General features: G+C 36.2%; 2 protein-coding genes across 4 annotated transcripts in view; one reads left to right on the top strand and one right to left on the bottom strand.

The window, feature by feature from the left end:
* PCNXL4 (pecanex-like 4 (Drosophila)) overlaps nucleotides 1-2222 on the top strand; it is a 19575-nt gene extending 17353 nt beyond the window's left edge. Inside the window, exon 11 of the mRNA XM_004681819.2 lies at nucleotides 1654-2222. Coding sequence (XP_004681876.1) covers nucleotides 1654-1905 — 252 coding nt within the window. The 3' untranslated portion in view covers nucleotides 1906-2222. The remainder of the gene's footprint in view (nucleotides 1-1653) is intronic.
* A 4324-nt stretch (nucleotides 2223-6546) lies between these two features.
* DHRS7 (dehydrogenase/reductase (SDR family) member 7) overlaps nucleotides 6547-16596 on the bottom strand; it is a 72257-nt gene continuing 62207 nt past the window's right edge. For all 3 annotated transcript variants that reach the window (XM_012724660.1, XM_012724661.1, XM_004681818.2), the window contains 6 exons: nucleotides 15212-15364; nucleotides 13402-13508; nucleotides 12753-12992; nucleotides 9867-9989; nucleotides 8808-9023; nucleotides 6547-6754 (listed from right to left, as the gene is read on the bottom strand). In XM_012724660.1, the coding sequence (XP_012580114.1) occupies nucleotides 6707-6754; nucleotides 8808-9023; nucleotides 9867-9989; nucleotides 12753-12992; nucleotides 13402-13508; nucleotides 15212-15347 (870 nt within the window). In that variant the 5' untranslated portion in view covers nucleotides 15348-15364 and the 3' untranslated portion in view covers nucleotides 6547-6706. The remainder of the gene's footprint in view (nucleotides 6755-8807; nucleotides 9024-9866; nucleotides 9990-12752; nucleotides 12993-13401; nucleotides 13509-15211; nucleotides 15365-16596) is intronic.

Raw genomic sequence — 16596 nt, 5'->3', positions numbered from 1 at the left:
GAGGGGAGCAGCGGGCGGGTCAGGAGAGGTCTGCCACGCCATGTGGTCACCTCCGGGGCAGGCGGGAATCGAACTCATGCGGAAGTGGCTTTAGATATTCAGTGCAGTGCTTTAACCCGCTGCGCCACCAGGGAGGGCCCAAAGTGAGATTTTAACACGTCACTTCTATCAGTAGGTAAATCATCCAATCAAAAGGAAGCATCAGTTTTAAATGACAGTTTAGACCAGATGGACTCAATAGACATACACTGAATATGCGATTGGAAAGAACAGGATATTCATTCTTAAGTGTACAAGGAACATTCTCTCAGGATACGTTAGGCCACAAATCAAATCTTACTACATTTGACAAGATGGAAATCATATTAAGCATATTGTCTGGCCACAACAGTATGAGACAGAAATCACTAATGTAGAAAAAAATTGGAGCATTCACAAGTATGTGGAAATTAACAACAGGCTACTGAACAACCAATGAATCAATGAAGGTATAAAAAAAATGCCTTGAGACAAATGAAAATGGAAATACAACATAACAGAATTTTATGGGATGCTGCAAAAGCAATTCCAAGAAGGAAAATACACAGCAATAAATGCCTACCTCAAGAAACAAATGTCTCAAACGATCTAAATTTTATATCTCAAGGAACTAGAAATAAGAAGTCCAAGGTTAGTAGATGGAAGGAAATAACAGATCAGACTAGAAATAAATGGAATAGACACTAAAAAGATAACCAGTAATAAAAACCAGTGAAACCTAAAAGCTAGTTCTTTGAAATGTTAAAATTGCAAACCTTTTGCTGGACTTAGCCAAGAAAAAGAGAGCATTCAACACCAGAAATAAGAGACATTATCGCCAATACCACAGAAATACAAACACTCATAAGCAATTACTATGAACAATTACATGGCAAAAAAAAAAGGACAAACTAGAAAAAGTGGATGTTTCTAGAAACAAACAACTTTCCAAAATTGAATGGTGAAGAAACAGAGAATCTGAACAGTGATTACTAATAAGTTGAATTGATGAAAATCTTCCAATATGAATTTTATCCTAATAAATTTGTTTTTAAAGATTTATTTATTTATTCATACAGGCCAGAGTTGCAGGGGCAGTAAGAGGATTCACCATAAACAGAGTGGGGAGCAGAACAGGCAGATCAACGAAGTACACTGCTGAGGGGAGCAGTGGGTGGGTCAGGAGAGGTCTGCCACGCCATGTGGTCACCTCCCGGGCAGGCGGGAATCAAACTCATGCAGAAGTGGTTTTAGCTTGTCAGTACTGCGCTTTAATCTGCTGCACCACCAGGGAGGGCCCATAAATTTGTTTTTAATAAGAGCCTATTGTGTAATTTTTCACTAACCAGTACTTAGGGCTCATGACTTCTGAAGCCAGTCAGAGTGAGGGAGTAGAGGAAAGGAACTGAGATTTTATTGTTCTGGTTGTTGAATGAAATGACCAGCAGAGAATTTTTCCTCACCAAATAAAGGTGATTCTTAATTCAGAAGTAGCTCATTTGTATATATTTTAAAATACTATTTCCTGCTTATATTGCCAACTACAATGGAGTTTTTCTCTAAGTTATAAATAAAATATAGAAGTTTTAATGTAATCTTTTCCCCCTTCCCCACCCCTCTTTTTATACTTTAAAGGGAGTTTACACTGGGAGAGTACTTACCCTTCAAGAATTACTGATCCAAGTTGGGAAGTTAAATGCTGAAGCTGTCAGAGGTCAGTGGGCCAATCTTTCGTGGGAATTGCTTTATGCCACAAACGATGATGAGGAACGTTATAGTATACAGGCTCACCCACTACTTTTAAGAAACCTTACAGTACAAGCAGCTGATCCTCCGCTGGGATATCCAATTTATTCTTCAAAACCTCTCCATATACATTTGTATTAGAGCCCATTTTGACTTGTAAATGTGTTATCAAATGAGATGTTATTTTTTTCATTCTAGAAAAATATCATTGTGATTCACTGGACTTCCCTCTCTACTCCAAATCAGATAACTGAAAAAAGCTCTTAATGGTTCAAAATAAAAAAGTTAGAACTAGTTGGCCAATATTTGTGCCGTATAGAATGGGATAGGCATTGATATATATAAAACATTTGTAGATTAGATAATTTGTTAATGCTGTCTTATGTGTGATAGGTGACTTGCTTTATAGAAACCAACTGTATAATTTTTACGTGTTTTATATACATATCAGTGTTTCTAAATTGAAGGTTATATAATGTGTATATATATTTATTTGCAATATTAAATTTTGTAGTATTTTCAAACTTTGTGTGATTTAACAGTCTGAATACCCACAAACTATTCATTTTTTCATACACTTCAATTCATAAAAATAAAAAAATTTACTAAAATCTCTTCCAATTAAAATCCTTTCCTTTCTTTCCAATTATTCTTTTAATATATGTGAAAGAGAAAGGACTCATCCCATTCATCATGTACACAGTCACAGGGCTTAGCAGTGTTAAGGTAATTTGAGACCATACCAAGATTGGTTCCTATGCATTTCTTTTCCACTGAATATACTACATCTGAAAAATGACTTATACACTAGGACTGCCAGTTAAGGTACCTGAACTAAATGGCAGGAAAATATGGAAGAAAGATATTCATGACATAATCAGAATTTTATTTTTATTCTTTTGCTGCTTTGGAACTTGAATCTCAGAATAAAACAATTACTCTGCCTAAGTTGAGACTTGAATTTCCTCTACCCTTTGTCTTATTTCCACCTACACATGTATGTGGAATGGTTCAATCAAGCAATCCTCAAACATGGCTAGGTTTCCTTATTTTTCATTCACCTGTCAGACCAATCCAGAGATGGGAGTTCATTTCTAATTTAACCAAAAAAAAAGTTTTTATTAATATCTAATATTAATTTAACAGTTTGTATTTATATTTAACATTACCTCTCAAAAAGTTTTTATTTACCTTCATATTGTCAAACCAATTGGTCACTTTTATGTTCTCATCAAATGTGTCTTTTTCTTGATAAATTTAATGGTGAATTCTTATCTCTATACCTCACCTTATGCATTGTGATTGACTCTTGCTGCACAGTATAAAGACCTGCCAAGAACCCAGCAGGAGACACTTGCATCCGAGACAGACTCTATGTCTTCTTCATTCTCCCTGAAAATCTCCACATGCCAAAGCCGTTTTCCACCTTCAGAGACCCTAACAAAACTGATGGCCATGGCTGGTCCACAGCACACATATATTGGAAGAATTGCCTTATAATGAATCTGTACCTAAAAGGTTTCTTCTTAAAAAGTGAGATCAACACTATGGAAAGTTATGTGGACGTTCCTCAAACTACTTAAAATGGATCTACCATATGACTCAGCAATTCTACTCCTACAAATATACCTGAAGGTCACAACATACACCCAAAAAGATACCTGCACCCCTATGTTTATTGCAGAATTATGTACAGTAAGTTAGATATGGGAACAACCCAAATGCCCCAAAATAGATGACTGGATCAAGATGATGTGGTGTATGTATATACATACATATATATATATATATATATATATATATATATAAACAAAATACTATTCAACAATCAAAAAAGATAAACTCATTCCATTTGCAGCAATATGGATAAAGATAGAAAGGATCATGTTCAGTGAAATAAGTCAAAAGGATCGGAAGAGCACACGTCTGAACTCCAGTCACTGCTCGACATCTCGTATGCCGTCTGTATATACATATATATATATATATATATATATATAAACAAAATACTATTCAACAATCAAAAAAGATAAACTCATTCCATTTGCAGCAATATGGATAAAGATAGAAAGGATCATGTTCAGTGAAATAAGTCAAAAGGAAAAAGAAAAATACTGAATGGTTTCACTTATAGAGGGATATAAGAGAACCAGTTAAGGGAGATAAGGAAAAATAATAATGAAAAAACAACAAAACTAGCAGACAAACATAAATAAGAGACATTCTGTGAGGGAGAGGAAAAGGGATCAAAACATGGGAGAGAAGAACACAAGGGACTGTAGATATGACTCATGGATGAACTGGTGGTAGAAATTTTATAAGGAGTACACAATGGTGTGGAAAATATAAATAAAAAAACAAACAAAAATATTGTATTTTGTACATCAGGTGTTAGACATCGGGATTATTTCCAGTTGGGGTTATTGTGCATAAAGCTGCTATAAACAGCTAATAAAAAAAAAAAAAGAGGTTGATATAATAGTTGAAAGTCAACTGAAGTAATTTACTACATTAGCACAATTTAAGAAGACAATTTCTATCAATTTCTATCATTTTAGTAGGTCCAGAAAATGTGTTTGATAAAGTCAACACCCATTCATAAAAAGAGAAAGTCGCGTTTAAATATTCATTTATTAATTTTATCCTAAAGGTACACATGGGATCTTCTGTATCACAGATAGGTGTTTTATTCTCTTAAAGTAAGTAGTAAGTGTACCTACCTGCCTTTGCACTAGTCCATGTCCAGGACAACACTATGACAACTGATGGAAATTTTTCCTATGTCAGTAGCCAAATACTCCATAAGTAATGGAGTAGGAAAAATTATTTTACATTGATTTTACATTGATTATTTTACAACTGTTCTCTTCCCCTCCTGGAAGTTTCTCCCCTTTACTCTCCTGTCAAAAAAATCTCAGTCAGCCTGTTCTGCTCCCCACTCTGTCTCTAGTGAATCCTCTCATGCCCCTGCACCTCTGGCCTGTACCCCAGTTCTGTATGCATAAATAATCTTTCAAAAAAAAAATCTCTCCAGGAGTCTGATGGCCCCCATGTGTCTCCTAGCTGTATTACCTACGTCCTAGGTAATAGCTAAGAAGATAGTTACGTCAGTGTTTCTGTTACTTTGGGGCTTCATGTAAGGATCAAACCAGACTCTAATTATATGGGCTTCCTACGGAAATGAGGTATCTTATTATACCTTAAGTGCAGAGTAATTAGACAAATGCTGCAGATTTAGTTTTCCTTGTGGGTGAAGAATCTCAGAAAGCTGTGGCTTCAAACAGGAGGAATGAGAAACCCACAGAAGTATTATTTACCCACAGAAATGAAGAAAACCACTATGACAATATTCAGCAAACAAGAAGGGAACGAGAACTTCCTCAATCTGATAAAGGGTATTTTCAGAAACCTGTAACAGTGTACTTCATGACTGATGAAGTACACTGTTGAAGATTCTCCTTCTGAGACAGAAAATGAAATACAGGAAGCATTTTCACCATGTCTATTCAACTTTGTCCTAGAGTCTGGGCCAGTAAAAATAAGACATAAAAATAAGACTGAAAATGAAGGATTAAAACTTATTATTCAGAAAGCATGATGTGTGTTTAGAAGATACAAAATAATCTACAATAAAATTTTAGAAAATACAAAAATAACATCAAGACTGGTAGATATAATACTAAGTTAAAAATCAGTACTTCTATATACAAACAATACACAAATTCAAAATTTAAAAAGATACTATTTGACATCCACTCTGGATAGAATGGTGTAAACCCATTTTATCCTGCTCCTCTTTGCTAAACTCAAAACATGGATACTGTGAGACATCAGGTAAGCAAGGGAGAACATAAAAAAGTGTTAAGATGAAGGCAAGCAGCTTTGGGATCCCAGGACTGGAGGAGGAGCAGGGTGGCATGGTGTTTTGCATCCTCTCAGACACATTGAAGGCCACCAAGGATCGACAGGTCCTGACCTCTAACCTAACAACTTAAGGCAAGTTGAATAGCTGAGTAAGAACTCCTCTGGCAACAATAAGCAAAGGGACATCAATTGGTGGTCCTGGCAAAAACAAGTGACCAGAACAGGCATTCTCCTTTCCTACTGGTTTGAAGAATTTCCTTTCCACAGAAGATAGCAAGATGGGCAGGTGAAACTGGCAAAACACACTGTTAGAGCATCTGGCCTCTCTAAGACGTTTCTGTTCCTGCAGAACGAAGACTCTCCTCTCTGCAGAGATACTGGGAAGCCAGGGGGCACGGGAAAGAGGATATCACTTTCTTCTCCACAGGCAGAACTAGGAGCCCTGACTGGGAAGGGGTTAACCAAGTATACCAAAATAACACTGTACTGAAATATAGCCCACAAAAGTGACTCATATGCTAAATTTAGGGTAAATGCCTACAAAAATAAGACTTAAATAGGGACCTGCGATTTCTTAACATAATAGATAAATTGTCTAGGATTCAAAAACCATCTATCATACCAAGATCCAAGAAAATCACAATAACAGTTGTTAAATAAATTGTGGTGGCTATGACCCCTACTGCTTCAAATGACAGTCATTTTGTACTTGTCAACTGTTCAAGAGTGTAAGCACCTTGGAAGCAGGACCATTTCAGATACTTCTTTATTATCTGCTCATTACCTGGCACTGGACTCCATGTAATTTTCCATAAATTTATATGAAATCAATTACTCTAATTTTTGTTTTGTATTCTGTTAACCCAGACTTCAAGCATATATGCTAAGAGTATTTTAAAATATTAGTTTACCCAAATGTGACATGTGTTAATATCTTTATTACAAGATTCACACCATTCTTTTATTTATCATTTATTATATAGTGAAAGTTTTATCTATTACTAGTTTTCTACGTATAAGAGGATTGCTCATATTTTCCACTTCTCCCTCCAGTGGCTTGAAAGATGCAAGTATTCCTTCATTCATGTTTTGTCTTCCAGCCTTTAAGAAAAGAGGAATCAGCATCCTATAAAAGAACAACAGTAAAGTGAGTTAGTCACTCCTCTTGTATTTACCCCAGTTTTTTAAAATTAATCCCTTCTATTCTGAGGAGCTATGTCATTATGACTATTAAGAGTCCTTGTAAAACCTGAGAAAATGCTTAAATTAGAAAAATATATATAGCCAAAATCTAGGTCTATAGATAGTATCATTATCTCCTCTTACCTGATATATCACCTGTTAGCATCTGCTTATGCCATTTTCTAACTGCTGAAAACTTTGTTACTACTCTTCTGGATCTGCATATCATACCTACATTGACTTACCTTAATAAAAAAAAGAATAGGACATTTAGAACTGAAATACTTGACAATTAATTGTAAACTGGTTTATAATCTCCTTCTGTAGATAGGGAGATTGATTTATAAAGAAGTAACTATCCAGAGGTCATTGGACAAGTGGAGGTAGGACAGAGCTGGGATTTTAACCAGGTAACCTGGCACCATATGCCAGGTTCATTTTTTCCCCCATAACTTTCATGATACTCAATTTTCCCTCTGTCACTTCCTTTTTATTTTTTTAAATTTAACAAAACACTCAATTTTCCCTCTGTCACTTCCTTTTTATTTTTAAAAATTTAATAAAATTATTTATTTTCTTACATAATGGTTAATTTTTGGACAGAGTATTTGATTTCTCCCCTCAGGTGTAGTGCCTGTAGTTCTCCCACAGCACCTCTGATCTATCTCCATGGTCCCTTATGCTCTTCCATCCCCTGTTTTGACTCCTCTTCCTGCCCCTACCAGTGTACATTCTTTGCTCCTTTGTCTTAGATTAGGTGACCATATATATGGTTTTATATCTCCAACTCCATGCTCTTAATGCTGGGTCACCTCTCTAGTGCTGGAGTTTTACCCTCCCAATTCTTACCCATCACTGTGTACGATACCACTGCAGCAACTATTCTCCAAATTTAATGCTCTATTGTAATCTCTGAAGTAAGTCTATCTTGAGAACCCTCCATACTAACAAGTCCCAATATTACCAAAACAGTTATAAATGATTTGACCCAAAATCACATTCATCTATATTATAACTTGGTAGAAAATGAAGAGTCTCTTCACAATTTTTCAAGCTCTGGACATATTAGTGCACATTGAAATAATATATCCTTTAAGTTTCTTTATGCATTTTGGGTTTTTGTTGCTTTTTTTCACTAATGCATTTTCACCTTCCTACTACAAGTTAGGACAAATTAAACACTTAACATTTCATGGATTGTTTAGTGAGGGGTTATATAGTGATATATATAGTATGATTCCATTTTATAATTCTCTTTACATATCAATACCTAACACTTCCAAAAGGAAGCCATCATCATTGAAATACTTTAACAATAAAAACTATCCACTGAAACAATCTTTTTTTGCAAAATCCTATCTATGACTTTTTGCTTGTTGCATTTCCTGTACTATTACATATTAAACTCTTTCAATGGTTACAATTTTCTCCAAAAAGTTCATTATATTCTTCATTATTTTCCAAATGAATAGGTGCTTAAAGAGTGAGTAACCAGCCTAAATACTCTGAGAGTATAGGTGCACCTCAGGTGTGGTGCTTCCAATGGGCGCAAAGGAACCAGTACTACACAGTGAGCATGTGTCTATTTCAGCCATAGCAGAAACAAACCTTCTGTCAGAGATAAGTATCAGGCTAAGATGTAGCTAGTCCCAGAAAGAAAAGGGAGAAGACAGGTGTCAACACAAGAAGGTAATATCTGAAGGATGGGTGGGAGCTAGTGGGGAGAAACAGTGAAGAAAGCATTTTGACAAATGAACAAACAGTGAGTATAAGAGAAAAAAACTGAATCTGATTTCATTTTTAATTTGTAGGCAACTTCTTTCTCCAAGACTAGTAAGCCAACAGATCTGCATGGTAAACAGAATATTTTTTCTATATTTTTTGGTGTTTATATGATGAAGTTAATTTGGGGTCACTATGAAAAGTTTTTTAAGCACTGGAAAATTTCATACTTAAATGCAAAATTTATGTGTATTTAAAGTGTAAACTGGTCTTACCACACCACTTTTAAAGTTCTCAATCCTTTTCTTCCCTACTTTCCCAGTTATCCACCAGGCCCAGGTTGGTGCATATTGCCACAGATACACAAAAAACAAATAAGGATGATCTGAGATCCAAACTTCTTTCAAATCATTGGCCATGCTGATTAACATCAGTCTCACACAACGACTGGTTGCCATCTTGTAGGTCTGGTCTCCATCATTGTGCACTATCTAAGAAATTTTAAAAATCTGAGTAAATACTGGGTATTTATCCAAAATATTTCACAGAGCTTTTAGGCCACAGTCCCAGAAGTCATGTAATTGAATGTCTCTTTAGCAGGACCTCCTGTCCTACAGAAGTTCCCTTAGGTACTAGTGGGTGTCTATAAGTTACACATATTTCAAAAAAACAAACATACACTTTCAAGTAAGACTGTGCAGGTTAACTTAAGGGTATAGAGCCTCTGCTTTTCATTAGAATCATATCAACTTAATGTACTTAATGAAAATTGTCACTTTAATAAAAATTTTTAAACAAATTATTAATACATATATTTGGCAAATGAAATTCTATCAAACACAGAGTTCATGGGAATAAGATGGAGGGAGAGAAGAAAAGTTCTCATTTTCTATGAATAATATTGCTAAGGGAAGTACAGCCCTGTATAAGTCCAGTATAAAATACCACAATACAAGTAGGCCTTTTTTGGCTCCTTCAACACAACCCTCTTTAAAATTCAAGTAAGATGCATTGTCCAAGTGCCCAGCCACACAGTCTTTCAATGTTGTAATGATTTTTGGATTGACAGAAACTGGGTTTTTAAAATATTGATAGCCTACATAGTAATGAACTACTTAAAAGCAGTAATTAATGATTTCTTTAGCTTTATTAAAACTGGATACCAAAGTACTATCAGCTAATCTTAACAATCTTAACTATTTTTCTAATGCCATGAGTGAAGTTTTATAAATAATTCATAAACAGTTTAACATGAAAATGTTGAAGCATAGTGAGGTAACACCAATATATAACTATTAATGCATGCAAATTATTCTCCAACTAGAAATGTTTACCTTTGTGACTTCTTCAGTGAAAGAATTCTTCACAATGTTTGATTGCACAGGTCCTGGGCAGATGTTAGAAATTACTATACCTGGGTATGAGGCTAGCTCAGCTCGGAGGGCATTAAAAAAACCCTAACAGGGAAATAAAAAATATTAAATACAGACATACATTGTACATTCACTAAGCATGAAATTTCTTCCACTTTTTTATGAACAATAGTACATTAGCAAAATATGTTCTGAAATGGCTGAATAAAGAACAGAAATGTATTGTTTCTGAAAGGCCTGGCAAATTGTGCAAGCTTGTTTGGCAATTTCAACTGGAGGCAATCTAAAATAGGCACACTCAGATCTTTCTAAGTATGGATGGATCCCCACTCTTTGGTAGTGGTGGCTCATGCTATCACAGATTTTTTTCATAGATAAATACTAGATAGGTGAAAAACTATCTCTGGAAATTCTGATATACCCTCCTCACACCACTCCCTATCTCACTGAGAATCAGAGGTTTCTTTTAATTCTTTTTTTTTAAAAAGATTTATTTATGCATACAGAACTGGAGTACAAGCTAGAGGTGCAGGGGTGGTGAGAGGATTCACCAGAGACAAAGCAGGAAGCAGAACAGGCAGACTAATAGGTACACTGCTGAGGGGAGCAGTGGGCGAGTCAGGAGAGGTCTGCCACGCCATGTGGATCGCCTCCCTGGCTAGTGATTGAACTTGCACTAAAGTGGCCAAAGACAGCTTTGCAGTGCATGCTCCAACCCACTGCACCACCAGGGAGGGCCCTCTTAATTCTTTAAAGTTGTTTAAAGTGCCAATGTTGAGCAAGAGGCAGTAGTATTAATGGAAACTATCTTAAAGGAAGAATCAACTTTTTCAATTTAGATTACTATTCAGCAAACATCTTTTTTGGTAGGAACAAAGTATATGACTAGTTAAAAATGTAATGTTATCACTTATTCAATGAGGCTTATAACACGAAGCAAGACATTTGTGGCCATTTCAAAACCAACAGGGAGTAAATATCCACATCCCCCACCTCTTTCCCTAAATTAGGAAATCTCCCAGACTACATTGTTATAACTATTGGAAACCCTAAACATCTAACCCAGGGGCAGCTTTTCATTTTTGATCCAGTATTAAACAGGTACTGGCCATTAAGTCGAACCCTAACAAACATAGGACCTATGAGGGTTCCTGCTAACAGAGACTAATGCAGTGTTTCTCTCAGATAAACTGGAAAAGGGGCTTTTTAAATGAATGAACTCATTTATCCTGAACCCTCTGCCCTTCTAGAGCAAAAGAGAGAAAACACCATAAAAGTCAATACATCAGATACTAAAACCCTCCTTGTTCGAAACTGCATCTAGTACAGTAGTGAGCTTTTCAACGATAGGCAGGTTCATTCTATAACTCACTGGGAACTGGGGAAGGAAATGCATTCTTCAGAAAGTTCTTTCTGGTCTCAGTTTTCAGCTATCAGTATAACTATAGAATCTCAACGTATCAGAAGATCAAATCTAGTAATGAAAGTGAGACTTGGAGGGCAAGCCAGATAACTCACTTGTTTACTGAAAACATTCCACATGTTTTATGATACTCAGTGCCAAACAGATGGAATAGTTTATCTTTCCTCATCTGCCAACCTACGACTTGCCCAACTGTTCAACAGGAAGTGACTGATAGCACATTACCAAAAATTAAGAAATCATCACTGTAGCACTCTGGTTTATCACTCCTTGCAACTGTCTGCCCTTAAGAGAAGAAAGGTGATATCCTAAAGAGCAAAACTTGATGTCGGATGTTTAAGAAACTATGATGACCTTTCAACTACTGTATCATTCCAACAGTGAAACATTCTACTTACGCTAACTTCAAAAGCATTGATTATAAATTATATGTATCTCTTAATCATTCTTCTCATATTGGCCTTGTAATTGCATATTATAGTTTAGTAATATATTTTATATCCACTCTTTAGCCAGTTTCTAATATTTGTTAAAATTTGTTTCTAATATTCATAACTCAAAGTTAGCAGCTCAAGTCAAGCTTTGCTCCTAGTCTCTGCCTTTCTAGCTATTCTTCCAGTGAAACCAGAGTAAAAATTATTCATAATCAGGATATGAAGCCCAGGACTAATAATTCAGTAGGTAATTACTGAATGTTTACTTTTGTTTGTTGTTTTTTAAATATTTATTTTTATTTATTTTTGCATACAAGAACAAGGGTGTAGACCAGAGGTGTGGGATGTGAGAAAATTCACCAGAGACAGAGTAGGGAGCCAAATGGCAAAGAGAACAGGCAGATCTACTGAAATACACTGCTGAGGGGGGCAGTGGGCAGGACAGGAGAGGTCTGCAGTGCCATATGGATTAGCCTCCTGGCCGGATATTGAACTCGCTTCAGTGAATGGGACAGCTTGATAGCTGAAACTTTAACCCTGTGCCACTAGGAAGACCCCTAATTCCTGAATGTTTATATTCCGCGAGGTAAAATAAGCACCAGCAACAGTGAGGTATTGAGAGTGAAGTCACAGAAATGGAAAAAGTATATTCTGAAGTGTTTGTAGAAGAAACTAGAAATAGGACCCAAATATTCCATGTAGACCTGATTAAAGTGAAAGGTGACATGTTGACTAGATTTCTTGAGGGGCAAGGATTATATCATCTTTATGTATCCACAATCTGTTGCATTGCATAGTCATTCAAACCATGTTTACTGAAATAGGAAGAAGTATGTGAAGTTCAAGTCTTTTTTAGCCTCTTTGGCTACCAAAAGTTCTTGGATCTCTCTGTTTTCCTACATCAACCCCCCAGTTTCAGTGACCTCTTGCAGCAATGGTCATATACACACTTGGAGCAGTAATAACAGAGTTGGGTTCGAGCAGCCTTACCCGGAGAGCATGTTTGCTACCACAATATCCACTGGAAAGGGGTGCAGATATGATACCCATAAGGCTATTCACAGTAATGATCTTTCCTTGCTTCCTCTCAATCATGTGAGGCAGAACACACTTAGTCAAGGACACTGTTCCTAAGTAATTAATCCCTATTAGCTCTTTGAAGACATCCAGGCTGGTGTCTGCACACAAGGAACGCTGAGATCTTCCCCCATTGTTGACCAAAATGTCGATCTAGTTTAAAGAAAAAAATCAGAAAAGGGGCATTTTAGGGATGATCTATGAATGACTAATTTGCTAGGATAGTTGGCTATCTTATTAACTTGAAGAATCAAAGGAATGAAAGGGTGTACTTTCAGAAGTTAGTAATGAGAAGGTTAAATAAAACTAGAATTCACGTATGTAATTAAATTCTTATTTTAAGTGACTTTTGATGGTAAGTACCAAGTGTCATAAAAAGGTATGTGAAGGCACTGAAAAGTAGTAATTACATAAAGGTAAAAACTCAGAGATTATGCGGTCCATCTCATGGGCTATATGTTCACTACATAGATCCAGTTGCTTTTAATGATAACACAACAAAGAGGAATCACTTTTGTTGCTACTTCAAAGCAAGACTTAACCAATTCAAAATGCTACTTACTTTACCAAACTTCTGAAGAACAGTTTTAGTAGCTTCTTCATGGGAACTTGTGTCAGTCAAGTCAAGGGGCAAAACAAGTACATCTTTTTCTTTTAAATTTCCATTCTCTAAATAAAGACACTTAAAATTAGCATAGAAGTCATGCAATAGTTTAGTCAAATTTCTTGCTAGCAAACTCATTTTTGGGTGGCCCTGTGGAAGGGTTTCTCTCAGTGATAAGGACAAAAAGGCTGACTGGGTAATGAAATAGAATGACTCCCTTCAGTTTGAATATATAACAGTCTCACATTGGAACAGACTCTAGAAAAAATATTCAGAATTGTAAGTTGTTAAAAGCAAACATTGTAGAGCAGTATCTTTAGAAGTACATGGGCACATTTGTTTCACAAGAAGTTTGCAAAGTTGCTATATACACACATTAAAAAACAAAAGCAATTTGTTTTTAAAATCAGTAAGAATCTCCATCATTCAGTCACATGACACACAGAAAAGCTTCCTTCCAAAGGCTAAGTATCCCAGAAAGCAAACTAGGAAAAGGATGCAATCCTGAAGTTCCCAACAAAGAAACATGCGGGGCCGTTAATAAGACTTTTTTAGATCTTTTCATCAAAAGAACTACTGAAACTAATTTTCTTGGACTTTAATGTTAAAAAAACTAAAACTAGTAGCACCAATAAGAAAAACAAAAAAAAATGCAGAAAATATAAAAACCTTTAAAATATGAAGAGTTTGTGGGTCAAGAAGTAAATTGTGAAACATTAACTGTTTTTAAAGAAACAGTGTGTACCAATGAGCTGATCACTAAAACAACATCATCGAGCAATAAGCCTCACTCAAGTGAGGAAATGCTGATGGGGTGCATCCCTGCAAGAACAGGGTTTACAAACTCAACAATGGAGGAGTAACCACGTTCCTGCAACTGTCTGCTCTTGAGAGCAGAAAGATGATGTCCCAAAGAAGCAGAGTTTCATATATTCAAGAAACTGTGTGGTAGCCGTCCAATTACAGCGTCTCATTATTCCAGGAGTGAAACTTGCTACTGAAAACGACCTCTAAAGGTCATTAAAAATTTTTCACCAAAAGAAGTGGCCCAGTGCAAAAAACCAAGAGGCCTTTAAAAGGACTATCACAAAAGAAGCCTTGCAGGTTTGGCAGCTAATTCATTTCAGGGTGGTTTGCTTCATCAGTAGAATGAATAATTATAAGAGGACAGGTAGAGAGATTACCAAGATGATGTGCTGAAAAACTCAAAATACTCTTCATTTAGGTACTAAATGTTCCCTGACAAATAATTTTATTCTTGAAGCGGCATTCATTATAAACATAATGACAACAAAATTTTAAAAATTATAATTATAAAAAATTATGTTGGTGCCCTATTATATGAATATGAAAGATAATACCTTCCCATGTGACTCTGACATCTGACATTTTAAGAAAATGAGTAAGGATCCTTCCTAATTAAGTTTCTAAAGTTACATATATGTATGTCCTACATAAGAACCAAACTCTTTATTTTCTAAGACAAAAATATAAGAAATTTGGTCATTAAAAGTCCATTAGTATTTGAGAAGTGGCGGTCACTTCCTAATGCCAAGAGTCAATGCAAAAAAAAAAAAAAAGTAGAAAAAGGCAAGGGCAGTTAATTTAGAGAAGAAAAAAGGGAGCAGATTTGGAGTAAACATACTTGGAACCAGAGAATATTGCCCAAGAAAGCCCAACCCTTACCCCTAAAATTCCCAAAATAAAATTTGACTTTGGATTCTAGTTTATTTCTAGGAAGCACTGCTGGCACAACAGATTTACTTACCAAGGCATTTTCTTTTCACCCTCTCCAGTTCAGGTTCTCTTCTGGCAGATAGCACAAGAGAAACACCTAGTTTAGACAGCTGGTAAGCCAGCTCCTCACCAATGCCACTTGAAGCTCCCGTCACCCATACCACCATATCAGTCAGCTCCCATTCTGTTGAGAAAGGAGTGGGGTGTGAGAACAGAAAATATGCCAGGGATTACACCCATAAATCAAAGATTAGCAAAATTTTCTAAAATATTTAAATAATACCATCATATCTGAAGACAAGTTGCAGAGCTTAAAATTTTAAATATCCTGGGGCCCTCCCTAGTGGCGCAGCGGGTTAAAGCACAGCACTGAGAATCTAAAGCCACTTCCGCATGAGTTCGATCCCCGCCTGCCCCGGAGGTGACCACATGGCGTGGCAGACCTCTCGTGACCCGTCCGCTGCTCCCCTCAGCAGTGTGCTTCGTTGATCTGCCTGTTCTACTCCCCACTCTGTCTCTGGTGAATCCTCTCAACCTCCGCATCTCTGGCCTGTACCCCAGTTCTGTATGAATAAATAAATAAATCTTAAAAAATAAAAATAAATAAAAATTTTAAATATCCTATACTGATGGCCTTGACTATGGTGATAGTCTCAGAGGTGAATATTTGTGTCCTCAAACTCATTAAGCCACATACTTTATGTATCTACAGTTTTTTTTTATGACAATCATAGCTCAACAGAGTGATTTAAGATTTTTTTTAAAAAACCTTAAACCGGCCCTCCCTGGTGGCGCAGTGGGTTAAAGCACAGCACTGAGAATCTAAAGCCACTTCCGCATGAGTTTGATTCCCGCCTGCCCCGGAGGTGACCACATGGCGTGGCAGACCTCTCCTGACCCGCCTGCTGCTCCCCTCAGCAGTGTACTTCGTTGATCTGCCTGTTCTGTTCTGTTCCCCACTCTGTCTCTGGTGAAGCCTCTCACTGCCCCTGAGCCTCTGGCCTGTACCCCAGTTCTGTATGCACAAATAAATAAATCTTAAAAAAAAAAAAAAACCTTAAACCATCTAATTTTTAAAAAGCCCAAATACAAATCATATTAATATTATTTTGTGTACATCAGATTTCAGGGTGAATTTTCCAGACTTTATTTCAAATAAGTCTATAATTCCATGGTCTGATTTCAAGGCTTCATTTATCTGTGTATTTAATGGGGAAAAGTACATATAGCTAAGTAAAGGGAAAGCATACTTACGTTTTCTTACTTTCCTTACCCAAGAGGGATTCAGATAAGATCATCACTAGAAGTCCCAATCAGTTTTTAATTCCACTATTTTAATTTCTTGCAATGGAGGTACTAGTGATGAATCTAATCTTGGTAGTTTAGTGAAACTGTCCTGGATTTTCAATTTGGCAA

This window comes from Condylura cristata, unplaced genomic scaffold, assembly GCF_000260355.1.
Source record: "Condylura cristata isolate star-nosed mole 26May11 unplaced genomic scaffold, ConCri1.0 scaffold00013, whole genome shotgun sequence".
Lineage (NCBI taxonomy): Eukaryota > Metazoa > Chordata > Mammalia > Eulipotyphla > Talpidae > Condylura > Condylura cristata.
Note: the sequence above shows the minus strand (reverse complement) of the source record. Positions and strands in the feature narration are given on the sequence as shown.